The 22,064-nt window shown below is 32.8% G+C and overlaps 1 protein-coding gene across 1 annotated transcript in view; it reads left to right on the forward strand.

Annotated features, from left to right (window-relative positions):
• LOC133321201 (bumetanide-sensitive sodium-(potassium)-chloride cotransporter) overlaps positions 1–22,064 on the forward strand; it is a 56,749-nt gene that overhangs the window by 31,379 nt on the left and 3,306 nt on the right. The window contains exons 5-14 of the mRNA XM_061530289.1: positions 803–1,056; positions 1,131–1,245; positions 1,325–1,464; positions 1,551–1,716; positions 3,161–3,303; positions 3,488–3,597; positions 3,909–4,044; positions 4,980–5,462; positions 6,915–7,025; positions 7,334–7,553. Of these exons, the coding sequence (XP_061386273.1) occupies positions 803–1,056; positions 1,131–1,245; positions 1,325–1,464; positions 1,551–1,716; positions 3,161–3,303; positions 3,488–3,597; positions 3,909–4,044; positions 4,980–5,462; positions 6,915–7,025; positions 7,334–7,553 (1,878 nt within the window). The remainder of the gene's footprint in view (positions 1–802; positions 1,057–1,130; positions 1,246–1,324; positions 1,465–1,550; positions 1,717–3,160; positions 3,304–3,487; positions 3,598–3,908; positions 4,045–4,979; positions 5,463–6,914; positions 7,026–7,333; positions 7,554–22,064) is intronic.

Genomic DNA, 22,064 nt, shown 5'->3' on the forward strand with positions numbered 1-22,064 from the left:
ACACTCGCATTGAGTATCCGACCAAGTGGAAGTCGAATCAACATAGTTAAGGATTTGAAAATAGGTGTTCACATTAGTGCAGGGAAATCCGAAATATGCATCAATCTAGAGTCCTCTGAAATATCCACAATTATCCTGTTCAATTTCCTTGAAATAAAATCAATCATAAATGTTGCCTTTTGCCGTGATTGATGGGCAAACATATACCCACTACCCTGTTTCGTATTGGGTATTCATCAATTGGCCCATTGTAAAGCAAATTGCGAAATATGCATGAGACACACACACGCATACATACATCCTCATCTATAATCGACCTCTAGGCAATACAGGATCATTGTTCCCAGATGGACACCTACCATTTACATGCATACATGTAAAATGTGAATGGCTCTATTGGTCTCCTTCGCTTTTGTTTTCTCAAACAAGGAAACAAGAAGCAACAACCCAAAATACCCAACTTGGTCCAGAAATTATCAAGAACAATAGGCTGTAAATGAACAACAGGATAATAACGTCAGATAAGTGGGCAGATCGTTAATATGACAATAACTGGAATTGGTATTAAAACTGAATGAAAATGCGATTATTTGAATACTGTATGAAATCAGTTGTCCCACTACTTCATTATCGTTTCTTTCAGCATAAATTAACTACAAAAATAAGAAAATCTATTAATACAAATTGTTGGTAAATTCTCATCCCTGTTCTACTTCATTATCCTTTATTTGTAGATTTAGTCACAAATTAAAAAAAAATATTTATTCATTTATCCATTCTTCTTTTATTCGTTGACATTCAGGTGGAACATATTATATGATATCACGCTCGCTGGGTCCGGAATTTGGTGGTTCCATTGGTTTGATATTCTCTCTGGCGAATGCTGTGGCCTGTGCCATGTATGTTGTGGGTTTCTGTGAATCCATGCTGGACTTATTACTTTCCATGGATGTCAGCATTGTTGATGGTGGCATACAAGATGTGCGCATTATTGGCAGTGTAACCATTCTCATATTGCTGATAATTGTGGTGGTCGGCATGGAATGGGAGGCCAAAGTAAGTAGGAAAAAAATCAACTTTTCATCTCAGACCTTCATTTTTTCATTTTCAATTGCCCTTTTTGTTTTAAGGCACAAATTGGTCTGCTGGTTATTTTGTTGGTGGCCATTGCTGATTTCATGATTGGCAGTTTCATTGGACCCAAAAGTGATGAAGAACGTGCCAAAGGTTTCCTGGGCTATAACAGTAAGTGAAGCGCACACAAGCGCACTCACACCAAATCTAATAGAATTTTAATAATCCAATTATGTTCTTGTTTTCGCAGTGACTTTATTCAAGCAGAATTTCTTTCCCGATTATCGTCCCGAAAAAGGTGTTGTTCATGATTTCTTTTCGGTGTTTGCCATCTTCTTTCCGGCCGCCACAGGTATTTTGGCTGGTGCCAACATTTCCGGTGATTTAAAGGTATAATTTACATTCATTATTCAATGAAGGCTTTTAAATTTATTGCGAACTCTGACACTTCTTTTGCATGCTTCCTGCGTTTAAAGGACCCTCAAAAATCCATTCCAAAGGGTACCCTCCTGGCAATTTTAATAACAACCATCACTTACTTGATAATGGTTGTAATGGCTGGCGGCACTGTTGCTCGTGATGCCACCGGCAATGTCACCGATATGGTTAATGGCTCCTTTGCCTTTTTGGATTGCCTTCCAGGTGAGTGTGGAATATTATTTACATTGTGACATTCGTGACGTTAGGGGCAAAAGGGAAGAATGCAAAAATCTGATTTTGTTTTACACTTTATAAATATTTAATTAGAGTGTGATATAAAATATTTTGCAAAGAGGGTGGGAAAAAGGGGGTGGGGAAGGTTTGGAAATGTTAACGAAGGAAAGCTGATACAAAAATAGCGGAAATTATACAAAAAATAGCGGAAGGTCCTAAGGTTTTCTCAGATAACAGCTTGATTAAGCCTTTGAAGGAGAACTGCAGAGGTTTTATGTTAGATGGGCTTAAATTTCTTATGTATTATTTTTTATTGAAGAATCTTCCTTATTGGATAGCTTAGGGTCTTCTTTATAAAAGAGTTTGAAGCCTTCTATGCATAAGATTTTTAGGCCAAGTCAGTTTTTTCTTTTAAGAAGACCTTGATGTTTTATTTATAAAAGAGCTTAATGTTGTATGTATAAAAGAGTCTTCTTTATAAAGGAGCTTGAAGTATTCTTTATAGAAGAGTTTGGGTTCTTCTTCACAGAAGAGCTTCTTTATGGAATAACTTGAAATCTCTATCTTGATATCTTCTTTATAAAATAACTTGAGGGATTGGCTTATAGTAGTGCTTGAATTATTTTCTTATGGAAGAACTTGAAATATCTTATTATTGAAGAACTTCAGGAATATTATTATATAGCTTGAGGCCCTCTTTTGGAAGTGGTTGGGGTCTTTTTCTCCAAAAGCTTGTGGTGTTCTTATAGAAGAGCTTGTGGTGTCCTCTTACAGAAAACCTTGAGCTCTTCTTATGGATGAACTTGAGAGGTATTCTTATAGATGAGCTTGAGAGATCTTCTTATAGATAAGTTTGACGCTTCTTCTTACAGACGAACTTCAGTTTTTATTAAAGGGTTGCCAATGGATCATAAAAAAGTATTCTTATCGTGAATCAATGCCCTCTTAATGAAAATCAAAAGGATTTCTAATGAAATACCAAAGATACTTTTTATGGAACAAGAACAAAGCCTCATATGACCCTCCCCATTGGTCATCCGTAAAGATAAAATGTTTCTTTTGTTCTGTTTCTTTATTCCAAATATAATCTCCAATAAACCCATTGATCGCTGGAAAAAGAAGAAGGAAAGTTCCTCAAATAGCTAAAAATAACACCATTCAATATAACTATTGATCCATTATTAAGGGTATTTGTTTCTCTTTACATTGTTTTCTTTTTAAGCCATGAAGAAGAATTTGGGAGGTGGATGGACATTATCCCATATTTTTGTTCTTGTGTTGATATCAGAAATCAGTCAGATTTGTCTCTTCCTTGCAAAATATTTCGTCACATAAACAGCAACAACTTACGAATATTGGCATTAAAATGTTTTTTGTAAATTGTAATCTTCTTACAAGGAATTTTCAACATTGTTTTTCATTCTTTTTTCAGGCACTTGCGAATATGGTCTATCGAATTCCTTCCAAGTCATTGAGCTAGTCTCCGGTTTTGGCCCACTCATATATGCTGGCTGTTTTGCTGCCACACTCTCATCGGCTTTGGCCAGTTTGGTATCGGCGCCAAAAGTATTTCAGGTAAGGCTGGCGTTCGCATTTCAACATCGTTTTTTATTTTTCGTAAATCTTCTCCGCTGAGCTTTAAGCGGCTTTTGGAAAATGTTTACTTAGTTTTTGCTCGAACACTGCATTTAATTAAAACTTTTGTTTCGAACATTTAATGGAGGGCAAAAATGCGATTTTGTTTTTGTTATTATTTCAGGCTTTGTGCAAAGATGAACTTTATCCCAAGATTGTGTGGTTTGCCAAGGGTTTCGGAAAAAATAATGAACCGGTCCGTGGTTATGTTTTGACATTTGTTATTGCTGTGGCGTAAGTCTTCAATTGCTTTGTTACAGTTTTTTTTCTTTTCTTTTCGTTTCTTTTTATTGTTGGCCTTGGTCCTTGTTAAAGAAATTACTTAACTTCTTATTATGAAATGCCAATGTAAGCATTGTTATTAATTTTTCAATTTTTTTTCTTTTTCTTCTTCTTCTTTTTTATTTTCCTTTGATGTTATTTTTGCTGTGCTCTGTCAAATCTAACAAATGGCCCTGTTGCTGTGTCAACCTTCGTCCTTGCCTGACTGCCCGCCTGACCTCGTTGTCCTTCCTGCCTGCCGCCTGTCATTTTGGTGATTTCAGTTTTATTTTAATTGGCGAACTAAATCTCATAGCTCCTTTAATATCGAATTTCTTTTTGGCCGCCTACATGTTAATCAATTTCAGTACATTCCATGCCAGTTTAGCCAAGCCTGTTGGCTGGCGTCCAACATTTAAAGTGAGTAATAATACACATCTATATGGAACATGCATGTATGTATGTATATATTATATAATATTTTATGTGTATTAATAGAAAAATATGTGTTTAGTATGACAAAATTGATATTGTTGGGTAATTTTATCGGTATTTAGTTTTCCCAATAAGGACCGACCTAGGATGAAAAATTCAGTGTTATAAATGAGAGTTCTTACATGAAACAATAGCAAAAGCCAATAGCTCTTTCTATACAATATACCAATAGACATTTTTTGGAATAATATGTCTTGATATATGTAAAAATATATTATATTTTTTATTTTTTTATATATTTATTATAATTTATAGAAGACGGACATATAGAAAATAAGGATATTCTAATATTTGTCATTCAATGTCAAAATATCTCATAAAGAAATATCTCTTAGGGAACCCACATAATTTTGTTTCATAACGTCTGCTTATAAAAAAATTAATAATTTTTCTAATAGAAGATTATTGCTTCCTCTTCTATATGATATATATAATAAGACATTCCTTTCCGTGTAAGTAATTCCAAATAAAAGTCTTGACGATGGCATAGCGCTGCAACCACCCACTTAACTGTAACTTCCTGTGAAACAATACCCGTTAAAGCTATTCCCTTTTGAAGTATATACACAATACCAACAAGAAATCGTTTAGGATGCCAACCAGCAATCCCTTCCAGCATTCTATTTTAAATTATCCTGAACAGTATCAACAATTTGGCATCATAAGAATGTTTTATTGCATTTATGTGAGAGAGAAGATTAAACGTGTCTTGTTTGCCAAACACACAACAACAGCAGCAACAAGAACAAAACAACAACAGCAACACCAGCTTGCATGTACCACTAACACATCCACATATTTTTGCACTAATGTACATTAATTTATGTTAATATTTTCTTCATTCCTTATTCCGTTTTCAGTACTACAACATGTGGCTAAGTCTCGTGGGTGCTATCCTCTGTGTCGCTGTCATGTTCCTGATATCGTGGGCCACCGCCTTGATCACATTCGCTGTGGTATTGGCATTGTACTTAATCGTAGCCTACCGCAAGCCCGACGTCAATTGGGGCTCCACCACCCAGGCGCAGACCTATAAGAACGCTTTGATTTCTGTACAACAGCTGAATAACGTTGAGGAGCATGTTAAAAATTATCGTCCGCAAATTTTGGTACTCTCCGGCCTGCCGAATACGCGTCCGGTTTTGGTCGATTTTGCCTATATGCTGACGAAGAATTTATCGCTGATGGTTTGCGGTCACGTATTGCGTGGCACTAGCTCACAACGTTATCGCAACTATTTACAGGAACGTGCCACCACTTGGTTCCGCAGACATCGTGTCAAAGGTTTCTATTCATTAGTGGATGGTGAGGATTTTGAATCTGGTTCCCGGGCATTAATGCAGGTTAGTAACAATATATGTGTGTGGGTATGTGTGTGTGTCTGTGTTTATTGTTCTGTTAATGATGATGATCATTTGTCGAAATTAAGTTTGCCCTAATGATTTGTTCGTTTGTTTGAAGTAGTGATTGTGTGCTTGTTTTGTTTGTATTCTCAAGAAAATTAAATATGTTAGTGTGGATGGGTTGGTGTGTGCGTGTGTATGTGTGCACTCGGCTTTTGCCAATACAAAGAAAATTTGTCCTTATTAAGCATTCCTTGGGATGGTAAACTAACCATCTAAATAATGAAAGAGAAAACGGGGGAAAACTGAAGGACATGCCTATTAAGGAAAATTGCAGGTTCATGTTTATTTCCTGAATGTGTGTGAGTTGCTGCGTGGGAAGCAGCAACTCTGATTACTAACCCAAAAACGAACAAAAAAAGGAATCCTTTTAACGCGTCAATACTTGTCATTGTCATTGGTCGTCTGAAACATGTTATGAATTTGGACATTTGACAAATAAGAACATGTCATGTCCTATTATATATTGTTATGTTTATATGTTATTAGTTCGAAAAACTATAATCGAACAACAGAAATTGGATAGCTTTAAAAGGATGTCGAAATTTCCAATTTAAATGAACCCTATTTTTAAGGACACACACATCACAAAAAAAAAACTTCATATAATCAAATTTTCTGTAGTCACGTAAATTATGTATGTTCTATACATTCGACTAGAATCATTTTATGCCTCCGTTCATATACCTATTGAAGCTAAAAAAACAAGGTCATCTTAATAATGCGAATTTACGTTTTGTAATTATAAATAAATATTTTTGTTGTATATACACATATATGTATATTTAGTAAACATTTCACTTTATCTACAATGTGAATAACATATAAAACCACTGGACAATATTGCAAAGAAATGTTACTGTATGATATTCCCAACTATAAAAGAAAATAATTGAGTATTTTTATTAAAACAGTATCGCTGGCTAGTATGTGTTTAGGCAAACACTTAAAATAATCATCTGTGTCCCCGGGTGGCGTATACGTGCCAACAACATGTATACGCAGTCATGTTCCAATGGGAAAATAAACATAATATAGTAAAAACTATATATAATATATGATGGACACTGCTATATTGTGATGAAGCATTAGGTTCCAGAAATTTGAATGTTTTTTTTCCTCAAATACAGAAATAGAGAAAATAATTTAATCAAAATAACAACAACACGAAAAATAACCTAAAATATTGAACATTTTTTCAATTTAAAATATGCACGTTTTGTTTTCCAGTTAACATTTCAACCATGACTGAAACATTTTTAAAACTGAAACCTTGTGGGCGTATTAACAAAACCAAACACAGACATTTTTTTGCGGGGCCATGATGGCAACATTTTTGAATAATGAGAAATATGTTTTTCTATACAAAATTAACTCCATTTTTTTCAACAGGCTTCCGGCATTGGCAAACTAAAACCAAATATTTTATTAATGGGTTACAAGGCAGACTGGCAGACCTGTGAACACAAGGATTTAACACAATACTTTAATATAATGCACAAGGTAAGTTGGCTGTTGCTGGTCCGGCTAAAGGAGAGCAGAGAAAAACATCAAACAGAACGAATGCCCCTAATGAATTACCAGTACAAAATCTCAGCAGGAGAATACTTTTTTTCATTTGTCATCATGATGATGTAGCCCAACATTTTGCTGTTGCCATTCAATGCTCACAACAGAATTTAGATGAAATCCTTTTTGGTATTCATTTCATTGAAACTCGTGCGGAGCATTGAATGGCGATCATTGCGAAAATATTTGCGAATACAAAACAAGACAGAAAAATAATAACAATAACGTGTCTCACTTTCAAGGCATTGGACATGTACTTATCCGTGGCTATACTACGTGTTCCAAATGGTTTGGATTGTTCACAAATATTGGGCGACGAAAGCAATGCCCAACGGAATATCTTGGATGTGCCACGTACGTTGCAGCCCAACGAAAGCTCTGCCGACCTCAATTCAGTCGAACGTACCGCACAAAATGGCTTGAGCGGCAGCATGGATTCGTTGAGTCGCAATGTATCCCAAGGTAAGCAGCTAACCAAAACACAACCCACAACCAACCAAACAACAACCGACAATAGCAATAACAACAACAGCAACAACAATTCCCACAAAGATATTTGCCAAAAACAATTTCATATCCGATATTACTAAAATTCATGAGAAAAACAAATGAGTTTGTGATATAAAGCATCATCGGGATGTTAATTAAAGGGGATGGTTGTTGTTGTTGATTTTGCTCTTGGTCTTATATAACAACGACAAGAACATCAGCAACAATTCTACAAGAAGACAAAGAATGCAAATTATTCATGAAATAAAAGTTATTTATTAAATGTAACTTCTTAAGAAACGTTTATAAAGTAATTTGTGGAAGTGAACTTTACGTTGAAGAAAGCAACAACAACAGGGATATACATACATGCATACATACCTACATATATATTTCTTTGTATTGTTTTAAATAACATTTCAGGTAGGCACATTTTTTTTTTTTTTAAGATTACATTCTAAGGGTGGAAAGATAACAATATATCGATAGAAAGTAAAAAATGAAGAAAATAGAAATATTTTCACGCAAAAGCAATATTTTTAATAAGACTGAGAAGCCATAAACACCCTTGACATAATATATTCTCCGAAGTGATAAGCATGTGGTGGATTAAATTTTAGAGAGAAAAAATGACCCGGAGCCACTGATATAATAGAGTTTTATATAAACAAAAAACGAGAAATGTTATTTGCAGGTTTGGGGAGGGGGTTTATATTATAATGTACAGCGAGCTGCCGAGAAAGACAGGACTTGTGTGCCTAGAAGGCATCGTTTTGCAGGGTACATACAATGTGTAACCTGCAACAGTCGCTTTTAAGGCTCATTCTTAAAATTAACTACAAAATTTCAAAAATCCTGTGATCAAAATCCACAAAACGAGTGCATTTTTTGCTTTTCGCTAAAAATTTTATGGGACATTAATTCGGAAATAAACAAAAAAATATGAAAGCTTTTGGAAAAAGTTAATAATGTGAAGAACAAATGAGAATTTGCAGCGGTTTTGTTATCTTCTCGTCGTAAATTTCACTGCAAAGACTTGTGTCCAATACTTGGAGAAAAAACAGATATAAAAACTGCCGGCCGATCATCAACAACTATATAAATTGGATCCTTGAATGGATCACTTGTCTGAACCGAAATTCTAGCGAAAAATCAGGCCCATTACCACCTCGGTGGGACTGGGAAACCCCCAAAAAATATATATTGTGAATTCGAATTTTCATTTGTTTATGCCCCTTAATTTGTATTGTCGATGTTAAATGGCATTGACCTACCTGTACTTACCTGTACCTGAGGATGGACTTTCGTAGATCGACTCTAAATCGTCTGAAAGAAATTGGGTCTAAACAAACTTGGTGTTTACAACCACTACTTCGACGAGACACATTTTTCCAGTAGTAAAATGTATATAGTTTCATTAGCCATAAGAATCCCCAGTCATTTTTTTGTATACAAACATCTTCATATATGGTTGATATTCAAACTTGTTGTTTATACTTGAGAATTGTGTATAACACTTGAGTTCATCTACAAAGTGTTGATTCTCTTCTGTGTAATTTCCCAGGCAACTGCTGGGTAATTTGGTGTCCATTTGATGTTTTTAATATTATCTGATAAACTATGAAAATGTTACAGTTATAACAAATGTTTGTTACAAAGTTGACAAAAGTTGCCATGTGTTTGTGCAAACAATATATTTTTCGGGGGTGGCGTATGCGTGTGAATAACATGTATACACCACCATGTCCACATAATGAAAAATGCTATAATTCATAAAAAAAAGATGTGTGCTTGGCAAAAGAAAGAAAACATAATTAAATAGTTATGCAATTGTAATTCTCAGAAACTAAGATTTTTTTTCTGAATTGTAATTAAAAAAGATTCTGTCCTCAGCTTTGGTACAATGAAGATTATGGATACTGAAAAACCAACATGCTCTAGATTCAAAACATATATGGGCAATATTGCCAATTTTTTAACATAGCTGAAGCGGAGGTTCACCCCTTTATAACTCGGGAACTACTTAATTATATGAAAGAAAGTGAATAGTTTTGGATTAATTGATCTGTCGTTGCAAACTGTTCATGATATTGACCTCCAAACTTTATTTTGGTGGAAGCTGTGTCTACTTTAATGTAAAAAAATGTGTAAAAACAGGTTGAGGCGAACCAGTTTTTTTATGTTCTCTATCGATTTGTGACTAAGCCACTCATTGCACAGTCTTCGTGTCAAAAGAAAACTAGATGCCAACAAAATGGGGATTTTTCAAAATTTTAACTACATCTACCTTTAAATGATGCTGACATTTTGAAGCTCGATTTTGAGTGTTTTTTTAATTTTACTTCTAGCTTTAATACGCAAACAGGAATTTATAAAAGTCGATTATAAGATTATTGTAGTCGCGAATCTGCGTAATTTGATATGTATTTTGAGTATGTAGTATGCACAGCTTCAGAGTAATACTCATCCGAATGTTCGAATTTTGTGCGATCAAATTTCTAAAAAACCTATTTTTCGGGCCAAATTTTTAGATCTGTCAACTGAATGATATGAGTACCCGCGATCAATAAGGTTTTTTACGTTTCGGATGATATAAAATCTTCTTCGTGAAAATCCATCTACTAGAACGGCGGGAACTGGCCTTCCAAAAAGACGAAATTTGGCAAAAAATGTTTATGAAAATATCGCGGATTTATTTGCGTTTTCTGTGTATCATTTCCGCTTCAATAAATGACCTCATACGGATTTTAATCTTTTTCGAGAAGAGAACTTTAAAAACTTCAGCCGAAAGAGAGATGTACGCCATTTATTTCAAAAATAGATTGTGCTGGCACATCCTTGGTTCTTAATGGACCACATTGAAATGGTATAGATCGATGTATTTTTTTAGGGTGCACACCGAAATCGGATGCGCGTTAATGGCATATGGAGTTTTCGGAATTTATTCGCGTTTTACGATTTTTTGGGTACTTCAATATAACGTGTGGCACATCTTAGCCGTCAAACAAAATTTCGCAAAATATATATGGATTGGAATATAAACTTCAGTACTTCCTGGAACCCGCATGCGCATCAAATGATTTTGAGAATTACGCGATTTACACGCAATTTAAAATGTATATTTCATAATATTACTTTATTTTAAGATTTATTCCTATTTATAGAATTCTAAGATTTATCGGAAGGGTCTTGATATAAACCGCAAGGCGTATACTTATACACAAAAAGAGATTATTATTTTATATGTCAATTTTTCGGCGAAATTCGGGTAAAATACAGAATAACCCCAACATTTTTTTCTGAAATTTCTTGTATACAATTAAAAAAATATGTAAATATGATGACATTTTTTTTTCAAACCAACAACAAATATTTTTCCTTAATATCTTGTTTTGTTGTCGCTTTGATTTAGAAACCGTTACACGGACTTGTGTAATTTTGATATCATTTGATTCACCATCGTGTTTAGATTATGTAGATATTTTTAAATTAATTTTTAGGTGTGTGTATGCCATTAATATAATGAAAATATTGATGTCATCTGCTATATTTTTTTATTTTTCTCATATTTCGCGAATATGTGGAACTTTATCGTGATTATTATAATATATTCATATTCTTATTTTACGGAGGAAGATATATATCAACGTTCTTGGTCAATATAATAAACGGCGTAATTTTAAGATTTTTTTCTTATGCCCAAAATTAAAACCTCGATAACTTTTGCGCGCATCAACCAAAAATTTGATCGCGAACGGTTTCGGAGTCAGAACATTTTTCTCTATATGTGTACCAAAAATCATAGATGTGCCACAAAAACAAAAAAGCTGATTTTCTGAAAATGGAATATTAAAAAATTGGCAATATTGCCCATATACAAAAAAAAATATAAAAATAAATAAATAAAATAAAATAAAAATGGCCTCCTATATCAGCTCCTGTCTTCGCACCACAAAAAATTAATAAAAAATCTCTTCGAAAATATGTTCGTATTCACTCAATTGGTTTTATGATATTCAAAGCAATTGCTAAAATAATTCATATTGCTTTTTATTATTATTTAATTGTTTTCTTGTTATTTATACATAATTAAATGAATTTTAAATACATTTCAAGATGAAAACAATTGTAAAATAGTTTACAAGAATGTTATTTTTTTTCTATGAATAGTTGTATCGATCCGCTACGAGTGAACATATAGGGGTTTTAATGGTAAATTTAAAGGGAGGATCTAAAGGTCTTCTATGAGACACACAAGGAAACGAGTTAGAAATGCGAATTATTTCACAAAAAAATCCGCATTCAATTTTACTGAAAAAGTTATCTCTCCTTGTATAATAGGGTCGCCAGCAAAAAAAAAAAAAAAAAAAACATGATTTGGTTATATTGATTTTTTCCCTTCTGGCGTATTCATATTCCCACAAAGGTCTTTCATCCCCAATAGGAACTTCCACCCCCACTTGTCGCACAGGCATCTCAAAAGTATTTTTTCTATCACACCCAAAGCTAGTTAAGCTAGTCTACAAGGTGTTGATTTGAATATGACAAATTTACCACACACCAACTGAGAAATGTTGTATCCATTTGTTGTGCGGTTATCTTTCCCAGGCACAATAAATTAATGTATAAATTGAGTTGTACATATGGAGGCGTATACGTGTGAATAACAAAAAATACACATCAGGCTTACCAAGGCATTTATATTTCGTATAAATATATGTGTGATTTTGAAAAAAAAAAAAATTTAATTAAATTCGCAATTAAGACGTATTGGTTACCTTTTGTAAGGTTTTCTGTCATTAGAATAAATCGTAAGGTTTAATATCAGTGAATGTATTTTGTGGTTTCTATCAATTGAAGAATTCACAATAAAACTGCAAAGGCATTCCTCAAGTTGTAGCTTAGGACCTTTGGAAAGGAAGTCCATTTTCCCCTATCAATTGTAGTTCAGTCATTTCCTAAACGTATATATAGTAGGAAGGCCCACTAACAGGTTTTTGGTCTACAAACACATTTTTCATAGATGATTGTTTATCAAACTTGTGTAACACTTGAGTTAATCTTCAAAGCAATTCTCTTCTGAGCAATTTCCGAAACAACCGCTGTGCAATTTGGTGACCAGTGGTTGCTCTTTAATATTCACTGGTAGAATATAAAAATTATACATTTTAGTTGTGGTAGTTGTAGCAGATTTTTAAGCAAATATGGCCTGTGTTTGTGTACAAAAACCATCTGCTATGGGGGTGACGTATACGTGTCAATAACATGTATACGTCACGAGATCCATATTGAAAAGAAAATAGAAGAAGTTTGGGAAAAAGAAAGAAAACCTATTCAAACAATTATACAATTGTAATTTTCCGAAATCAGAGATTTTCTCTTCCCTATATAATAAATTATAATTAAAACATAGTCTGTTACCATCTATCTTTTGTGCAATACTACTGCGATATTAATATGAAAACTAATGAATACACATTCATAATAAGCAATAAAAATCAATATTATACGACGGACTGGTTGCACCAGAAATATTTTAATAATAAAATCAATTCAACGTATTTTTTATTCACTGAGCTGGTATTGAAAGAATTTTCCAAAATATTTCATATTGTTTTTTATTATAAACATATTTTTATTATAATTATGTTTCCATAATTAAATGAATGTTAAATTCATTTCGCAATAATTGATATGCAATTTATAGCATGGCGCTATTTGTTCTAGTATTATATTCTTTCAAGGAACATTATTTATGGTTAAGGATGAAAAACAGTACAGAAATGGTCTGCTACAAGTAACATATTTGAAATATATGAGAAGATTTTTTTAGGGATTTGTGAGATGATCGAAAGGTCTTTCGTAAGAAGATATGTTAGCCCTCTGTTAGAAGCCCCCCTTTAGGAATAAGTTCATGGTGTTCTATGAGAAAACTGAACGGTCGCATTGTATTGTAGAAGATCCGTTGGTTTATAAAAGTACTTAAAGTACTTTATTAGACAAACCAAGGGTAGTAAGTAGGCCGTTGAAAGTGTTGATTTTAATCTAACTACTTTAACTGACCTCCATTAATGTATTTGGTAACTATTTAATTTTTCACTAATATTCCCTAACACGCAAGTAAATCAATTACAAAAATTGTGTTGTAGGTATAACAAAGGTTGTTAGCGAACAAATGACCAGTGTTACTGCCATGGTGGCGAATAGGTGTTGATAATATGTATACGCAACCACAATTTTCGTGTTACCAACAAATTTAAATTTATTTGAAAAATAAACATGTGTGTTTTATTTTTAAAGAATTAACTTAATAAAAATAATTTCTTCCGAAACTGAAGTATTATAAAGTAATAAAATTACCCTCAGTTGTGGTCTTTTTGTAATTTCAATAATTATGGAAAACCGAATTTAATTATTTTTATTTATATAGGTATTTATGATCATTTACTTCTTGCTCTAAAAAGCCCAGCCAATGTGGAAAGGGAACTTCCAACTTAGCCTGTGTTGCCACAGAATAATGAATAAGAACATAGCTTTCGAATCGAACTGATTTGAATTAAATCGATTGCGTTATTTATACCCTTTCATGTTTGTATGTATGTAGCCCTTTAACAGAGTTACTTTACACTTTAATATTTTTGGAAAATTGCTGGTATTATAAACATAATTGAAACTTTTACACATATCATACAAATGTTTAATTGCTTAATTTTATTTTTATTGATTCCAAGATGATAAATGCATTTTTATAAATAATTTGCATTCTTTAACTGCATGCTAACAAGCGAAATTACTATACACACGTACATATATACTATTGTTAAATTTATATCATTTTAATTAAATATTTATGTTATACTTTTTGCATGGATTTTTTTTCAACATACATTTTTTATTTCGCCAACAAACTGTAAATATATGAATGCTGCCACCATCACCAAAAAAATATTTATTTGTATTTGCTAAATATATATAAATATTATATGGCACATTTTTTATTATACAACAAAAATAATAAAAAAAAAAACATCGTAACTCACCTGCCATGTGTTATGCTGCACTTTTGCCCTACTACCTTCCAACCACACACAATAAAATTACCAACACCAGATGCTGGCCCAATAACCGCTGCGACCACAGAAAATGGCATTAAAAAAGGTAAGTTTTATTTATTGTTGTCACAAATTTCAGTGCATTTAATTTATGCGATTTAATAATGCCAGTTAAATTTTTTGGGAAATAAATATATATATACCAATGAAGTTGTTGGTATAGGTTTAGAAAAATTACTTTCTTTACTGGAGACATAGATTTCACATTTTTTCTAATGTAGTTTTTCATAAATAAAAAAAATTATTTCATAAATAGAAACATTACGTTTTTTACATTTTTTCGAATTTGTTATTTCATAAATAAAAAGTCAAACTACTCACTTTTCTTATGGCATTAATTGGTTCAGAATTTATTTAAACATATGTATATTACAAAATTATCATTAACAACTGAAATTTTGAAAAAATATATTAATATTTGGAATTTCATTTCAATATTGTCTTAATAAGTTCTCACCACATACCCTACACAACTATGTTGTCAGGGTATTATAGCTTTGTGCAGCCCCAAAAGTTAGTAACGCCGCGAAATATTGGTCCTAGACCCACCTTTAAGTATACCGATCGCCTTATCTCGACTATATGAGTCGATCTAGACCGGTGTGTTCGTCCGTCCGTCCGTCCATTATAATTTGTAAACACGATACAGGCCACAGTTATGGACCAATCTTCATGAAATCATGAAATTTGGGTTCTGGCCAATGAAGACCCCTATTGTTTTTAGTAAAGATCGGCTAATATATAGAAGATGAAATGGACCAAATAATAAATTGTTGTCCGTTTTTCTGGTCGCTCTAGAGACCGCAGCTATGGTCCGAACATCGTGAAATTTTGCATGAAGAAGGGGATCGGGCCAAAGAATAAGCATGGCTCTTTTTTAATAAAGATCGGTCAATATTTAGCGGATCAAATGGGCCCTGTCTTTTGTCTGAAAATTTACAAAATTTGTATCCTATAGCGCATAGATTTACCCCTGAAAGACATAGACCCGAGAAGTTGATAGTATACCCAAGAGGAGTGGTTGACCTTTAAATTGATACCAATTTTATTGTCGTGTGTACTCGGATGTGGGAGTTACTCTTAAATATTTACAGGTGCTTACGTACTCAGATATTATTTAGTAACCCATTACCACACTAGATGGCGAAATGTTCTGTGAGGTTCCCGTTATGGTCAAGGACATGCCTATAATTTTCGGCGATGATCAGATAATTATAAAACAAAACAAACAAAAAGAGACTGCAGGAAAATGCGGAAAAGCAAAACCAAGTCAGTGAACCATTGGAAAGTTACAAGGGGTAATGTGTATGAGGATGACAAAGGCCAGGGCAAGTATCATTTGTGTTTGGTGTTGGTGTTCAACCGGCTTTCCACGAATCAGTGCGAGGGTGGGGTGTTTAACACATTTGTAAACACATTTTGTTTTCAATTCTCAGTTTCTCTTTTTTCATTTCGGTTAAATAACGATAAGAGGGTAGAAAATGGAGAAAAATGTGTGTTTTTGTCGATTTAAAATTTATGCAACGTAAGATAATTTGTTTATGGTTTGTTTGCATTTGTTCAGCTGCAATTTTTTCTCGCTTGCAATTATCGAAGTTAGTAGGAAGAAAAATATTTATTATGTGTTTGTTTTATTTATTTTTTGTTTGTTTATTGGTTGTGATATTTTTATATTACAACCACAAGGTCATAATTCAAATGTTGCGTGAACGTTGTTAGTTTTCTGAATAGTTAATTGATTTGTTTAATTAATTTAAATATTTTTCAGTGTCCTGAAAAATGATGTCCTTCACAGAGTAAAAATGTTAGAATCAACAAAAAATAATTATTTAAAAATAAAATAGTTTAAATAAATATTAAGTTTCTAAATGCACATATGTAAGGCTGTAAATGGTTTTATAAAAAAGCCAGGTCTAAGATTATAAATTTGTTTACTAAAAAACAGGACTAAGGTACTGATGGACCCATAAACATTCTTTATTAAAAACCACGCCTAAAGCAATTTTTGCAATAAAAAATCGTAACTAATAAACCATGCCTAATGGATAAATATTCTTTATTAAAAACCACGCCTAAAACAATTTTTGCAATAAAAAATCGTAACTAATAAACCATGCCTAATGGACCTCTAGAAAGTTCTTCATTAAAAAAGGATCCATACTGAAGGACACATAAATATTCTTTATTAAAAAACCACGCCTAAGTCTCCGATGGAGCTTTAAAAAGTTTTTCATTAAAAAAACACGCCCAACGCTCAGAAGGTTCTTCGAAAAATTCTTATTAAAAACCCACGCCTAAAGCAATTTTTTGCAATTTTTCTTATTAAAAACCACGCTAGACGCTCAGATAGTCCTTAAAAAATTATTGTTATTAACAACGCCAAAAGCTCAGATAGTTCTCGCAAAAAATCATTATTAAAACACACCCATGAAGACTCAGATGATCTTTTAAAAATTCTTTATAAAAAACCACGCCTAAGACTCAGATGATCCTTTAAAAGGTTATTAAAAACCACGTTGGAGGCTTAGAATGCCCCATAAAATGTTTTGTACACGTGTGAATAACATGTATACGTCACGAGATCCATATTGAAAAGAAAAGAGAAGACGTTTGGGAAAAAAGAAAGAAAAAATATCCAAATATGTATACAATTTTATTTTTCCGAAATCATAGATTTTTTCTTCCCTATATAATAAATTATAATTAAAACATAGCCTGTTATCATCTATCTTTTGTGCAATACTACTGCGATATTAATATGATGATGATCAGATAATAATTTTGGGATGAAGTGGACCGAAAACTTAATTTTTGTGTGTGTGTGTTTTTTTTCTTTTTTGAGTCGATCTACACAATTGAAAGCCGAACATCACAACACAAGCCACGGTGTAGGGAATCTGGACAAGTAATTAAAAGGACTGTACTGAATATTAATAATATTTGTTGACCTCTAGTCAGTCAAGAGGGTGCAAATATCGCGAAATATTAGCCAGACTCAGACTATAGAACCACACAAAGTGAGATTTTCTAGGAAGTTGTGTAGGGTATCATATGGTCGGCCCTGTCCGACTATACTGCTCCGCTCACTGGTTTGGTATTTATTTTATTGCAAAGTGCTGATGTTTGTCATCAAATAGTTGGCTCCAAAAGCCTTTTTTAATTTTCACTTTTGTTGTTGTGTATTTTTTGTCAGCAGTTATTTTTGTGTGTTTTCGTACATATTCCTATCAAGATTTATATTATTTTAACCTTTAACCTCACTAGCCTCTGGACAACAAAAGTCATCTCCTTGCACGTGTAATAAAAAAACAGAAATTTGAATGTATGTATGTAATAAAATTCGTATGTCAGCAATTGTATGACTTATAAAAATGATAAATAACAAATGGATTTTATTTTCTTTGTTGAAAAGAATTTTATGCTTGTTTCTCTTCGATCACCTTCTATAGCAGAGGTCATGACTATCTATTTACTTGAAGACATATTTTTTTTTCAAATTATGTTGTAAAAACAAGTTGGGTATGTGCGAATAAATGACAGATCACATCATAGGTTTTCTGATACTTTGTAATTTGTGTATATAACATAAAAAACTGGAAATATATCGAATTTTACAAACGAATTTGTCAAGTATTTAACAATCTGACCATTTTTTTGCCGCAGCGTCATCTATTGATGGGTTAACATTGTGAATGTCCCTTTTTTAATCGATTTACTTTTCCTATATGAAATTAAAAACTGGCATTTTAAATTTCACAACGGCTGTGAAGGCAAGTATTTGCCAGAGCTGTCAAATCTGGAGAAAATAATAGGTATTTTAGTTTCTTTATAACTTTTGAAAGATACATAAATAATTGGAATTGACAGAGTTGCCATGATAACAGAAATTGCTAGTTTTCTGAAATTATATTATTAGGTTGTGTAAAGTTTGATTGAAATCGGATAGACCGTTCGCATTATATTACAAACCAAATATTGAATATTTCGTGTGGGAGGTACCAGAAGAAAGGATAGCATTTGTCTCAATAGCATTTGATTATACATGACTTGTTATATAAATACATTTTTCGTAAACAACAAAATTTAACTTTGTGCTCTTCTGCTAAATACAAACAAAGGCTGACTTTAACACCGGATATTAATTTTCCCCAATACTCAACTTCCGCTTAACAAAACATCTTCCAATGCATCTGACAAATTGCTGTAGTCAATTTTCTTGTCCTGTTTGACATCGACTTTGTCACAACATCGAAATATCAATATTTTTGACATGTGAAATCCTTTGGTATTTCTTTTGTTTGTTTTTATTGGAATTAGTAACGAATATGACTCCCGAGAACAATGCAAAGCGAACAATGAGGAAGTCAAAGGCAAACACATGCGTATCATGTCAACGTTTCTTGGAGATGATGGTGTGGCAAGGACGACTCAATTGTCGGAATCTTTAGACGTACCTGCGGTATAGTATTAGAATCATATTTCTGATATTATCATTCTTCGTTGTTTAGGATGGAAGGAAAAAAACTGATTAATTTGTACCTGGGTTATAGACGACACGTTTTATCTAATGGATATTTTTGAAAGATATGTGGATTATGCAAGCTGAACTAAAGTGAAAAAGAAAATATTTCTTCTTCTCTAATTTCAAAGTGAATACAAAGCATAGTATTGATTTTAATTGTAATATAGTATAGTATTGATTTAATTGTAAATACTTAATAATTGAACGTCTTTTCAAATTATATTCTATATTTTGTACAAAGAAATCATTTTTATGAAGTTTACAGACCATTAGAAATGCCTTGCTAATTTCATTTTAACTTGAAATATTAGATGTAGCAAGAAAATGGCAAGGTCAAGAAACTCGAAAAAAAAACATGACAAATAAAAATTGAGTACTTCAACATAAAAAAGTGTTTTTTTTTTCTTCTCATTTAACAAAATTGTTTTCTAACTGATTTCCTTCTTGGAAATTGTCTATCTATTATTTTATTGCAGTCTTTGTTTGAGTTTTCATTTCATTTTATTTTTTTATTTTATAGCAACAATTACAAGCTTCTTAAGAAAAAAAGGAAAACAATTTTCTTGATGATTTTTTTTTTAATTTTCTTTATATTACTTTCTCAATATTTTGTCATTGTTTCCTAGACATCGATGTTCGTTCTAGGTGTTGGATAGATTCTTTTGTTTAACCGTTGTTATTACTTTTCATTGTTTGAGGATATTGATTTGTTTTTTATAGTTTACAACTTCATTTACTTGCCCACCTTTTGGTGAGAGAGAAAGGGGGTAAATAAAACGCTTTAGTGTGGCATGGAGTAATCATCATTTTGAAAAAAGGCATTTTGTAATAACGATTTTATATTGGGATAATGATTTCTTTAACTATTTGATTTACAGAAACAAATGGTATCCTTTACGAGGGCAGATCAATAATTCTGTTACTTTTGAGAACATGCACAGATTCTGTTTCTCGGTCGTTTTATGTCCGTTCGTTTATCCGTCTGTCTACCTGTCTGACCATGTTAATTTGTCAACAGAGTACAAACCGCATATATCATCCAAATTCGATGAAATTGTGCACATTCGTCTTATTTGGTCCAAGGATGGAGCTCATAAATAGTTTCGTCCGATTTTATGCAAATGTCGCACCAAAGCCCTCCAAAGTTCTGTTAATGTTTGTTTCAGGAATTCGTCCTTAAAATACGGCGGATGAGATATGGTTAAATCAATTTCGTTCACATTTACTATTTGCTTTACCAACATATTACCGAGGCGAGCCCATTCAATAGCCTCAGCCTTATAACAAAAATTGTAAATTCGTTTTAGCCATGTCGTTCTACCTGGTAGGCGCGAAAGACTACGTCCCAATATGGTTATCGGTGTAAAACAATGTTAGCATATCGTAATATTTTATTCATTGATTATAAATAATAACGATCTAAGACATTCGACTCAAAATGGCTTAAATTTGAGATATTAAAGATTTCCCGACAGAAGAAATTTTGAGGCGGCTAAGACCATCGAAATTACTAGAATGAAGCGGGATTATTGCATGAGAGATATTATACTCTAAAATTAAAGATAAATTGGGTTTGACTTATGTGGCGTCGATGCCAAAAATGGACCCATATTTGAAATTTTCTTCTTGTAGGGTATTATCTTTTCAGAAACCTAAATTCTAAATTATAGACACATTATAATCAAGGATCATTAAAATACCAAAAATTGATATGTGGGATTTGCCTTTTACCCCTCAAGAACCAGAAACATATGGAAAATTCAATGGACAAAGGGAGTGGCTAAATCAAAATTTCACTCCGATTAAAAATTTATTATTTTTTTTTTTAGATCTACGAAGACCATTTATTGATGTTCCCAACAGAATCTTTTCAAAACCCTAAATGCCAAATTATAGATATAATCAAGGACCATTCAAATACCAAAAATCGGTTGGCATATTAATATGTGGGATATGTATTTTACCCCTCAAGAACATGAAACATATGGGAAATTCAAAGGAAAACGGCACACGCCTAAATCAAAATTTCACTCGGATTAAAAATCTATACTTTATGAGGTCTCCGAAGAGTGCATGTCAACGTTTAAAACAGAATGACAAATTTAATTTATGAGGTCTCCGAAAATTGTAATGTGTATAAACACGTATGGTCAGGGTGAACATATACGTATGAAATGTCAGCAAAATCGACCGATAATTTTTTTTCGCAATTCCCACCAGATGATTTTTAATATTGCTTTTAGTTATTAGTTTTGCTTCTTTTTAAGTCTCCGACATTTCTTTTATACCCCAGGAAAATATTTTCTTTTATTTCATGAATTTCTTTGTGGGGTTTCGGCATATGTGGGTCCTTTTTGAGTAACCACACACAAACTACGACTAATAGCATTTGTGCTGGACACGTGTTTCCACACTCTAAATTAATAAGAACACACACCGAGACACTATATACACCATGAACTGTCTACATTACTTTCTATAACATTTTATCACAAATAGTGTGTTTTTTCTGAGAAATATACCAGAACAACAATAGCAGCAGCAACAACAATATACACATTCTTCTAAACTCTTGTGACTTTTAAAGTGTACTTCAACTTAATATGCCTAGGATAAGATGAGCCAGCCATAGTCCATATTTAAAGTTGAATGTCCCATTTGGGCTACCTCAAAGTGTGTGTTCAATGACCACAGCAAAACAACTGTGCTGAAACTTCATCCATGTACTTTGTCGGTCGACAGTATCAAGATGATAACTTTCAATGACCTATGAAAGTTAACAGTTTTGTCGGTCAAACCAAGTCCATGTGGAGGTGGCCAATTAGAAGCACTTGCGATGGCCATGGAATG

The sequence above is a fragment of the Musca vetustissima genome, unplaced genomic scaffold (genome assembly GCF_032173495.1).
Source record: "Musca vetustissima isolate MV318-11 ecotype Yass unplaced genomic scaffold, APGP_CSIRO_Mvet_v1 utg36418, whole genome shotgun sequence".
In the NCBI taxonomy this organism is placed as follows: Eukaryota; Metazoa; Arthropoda; class Insecta; order Diptera; family Muscidae; genus Musca; species Musca vetustissima.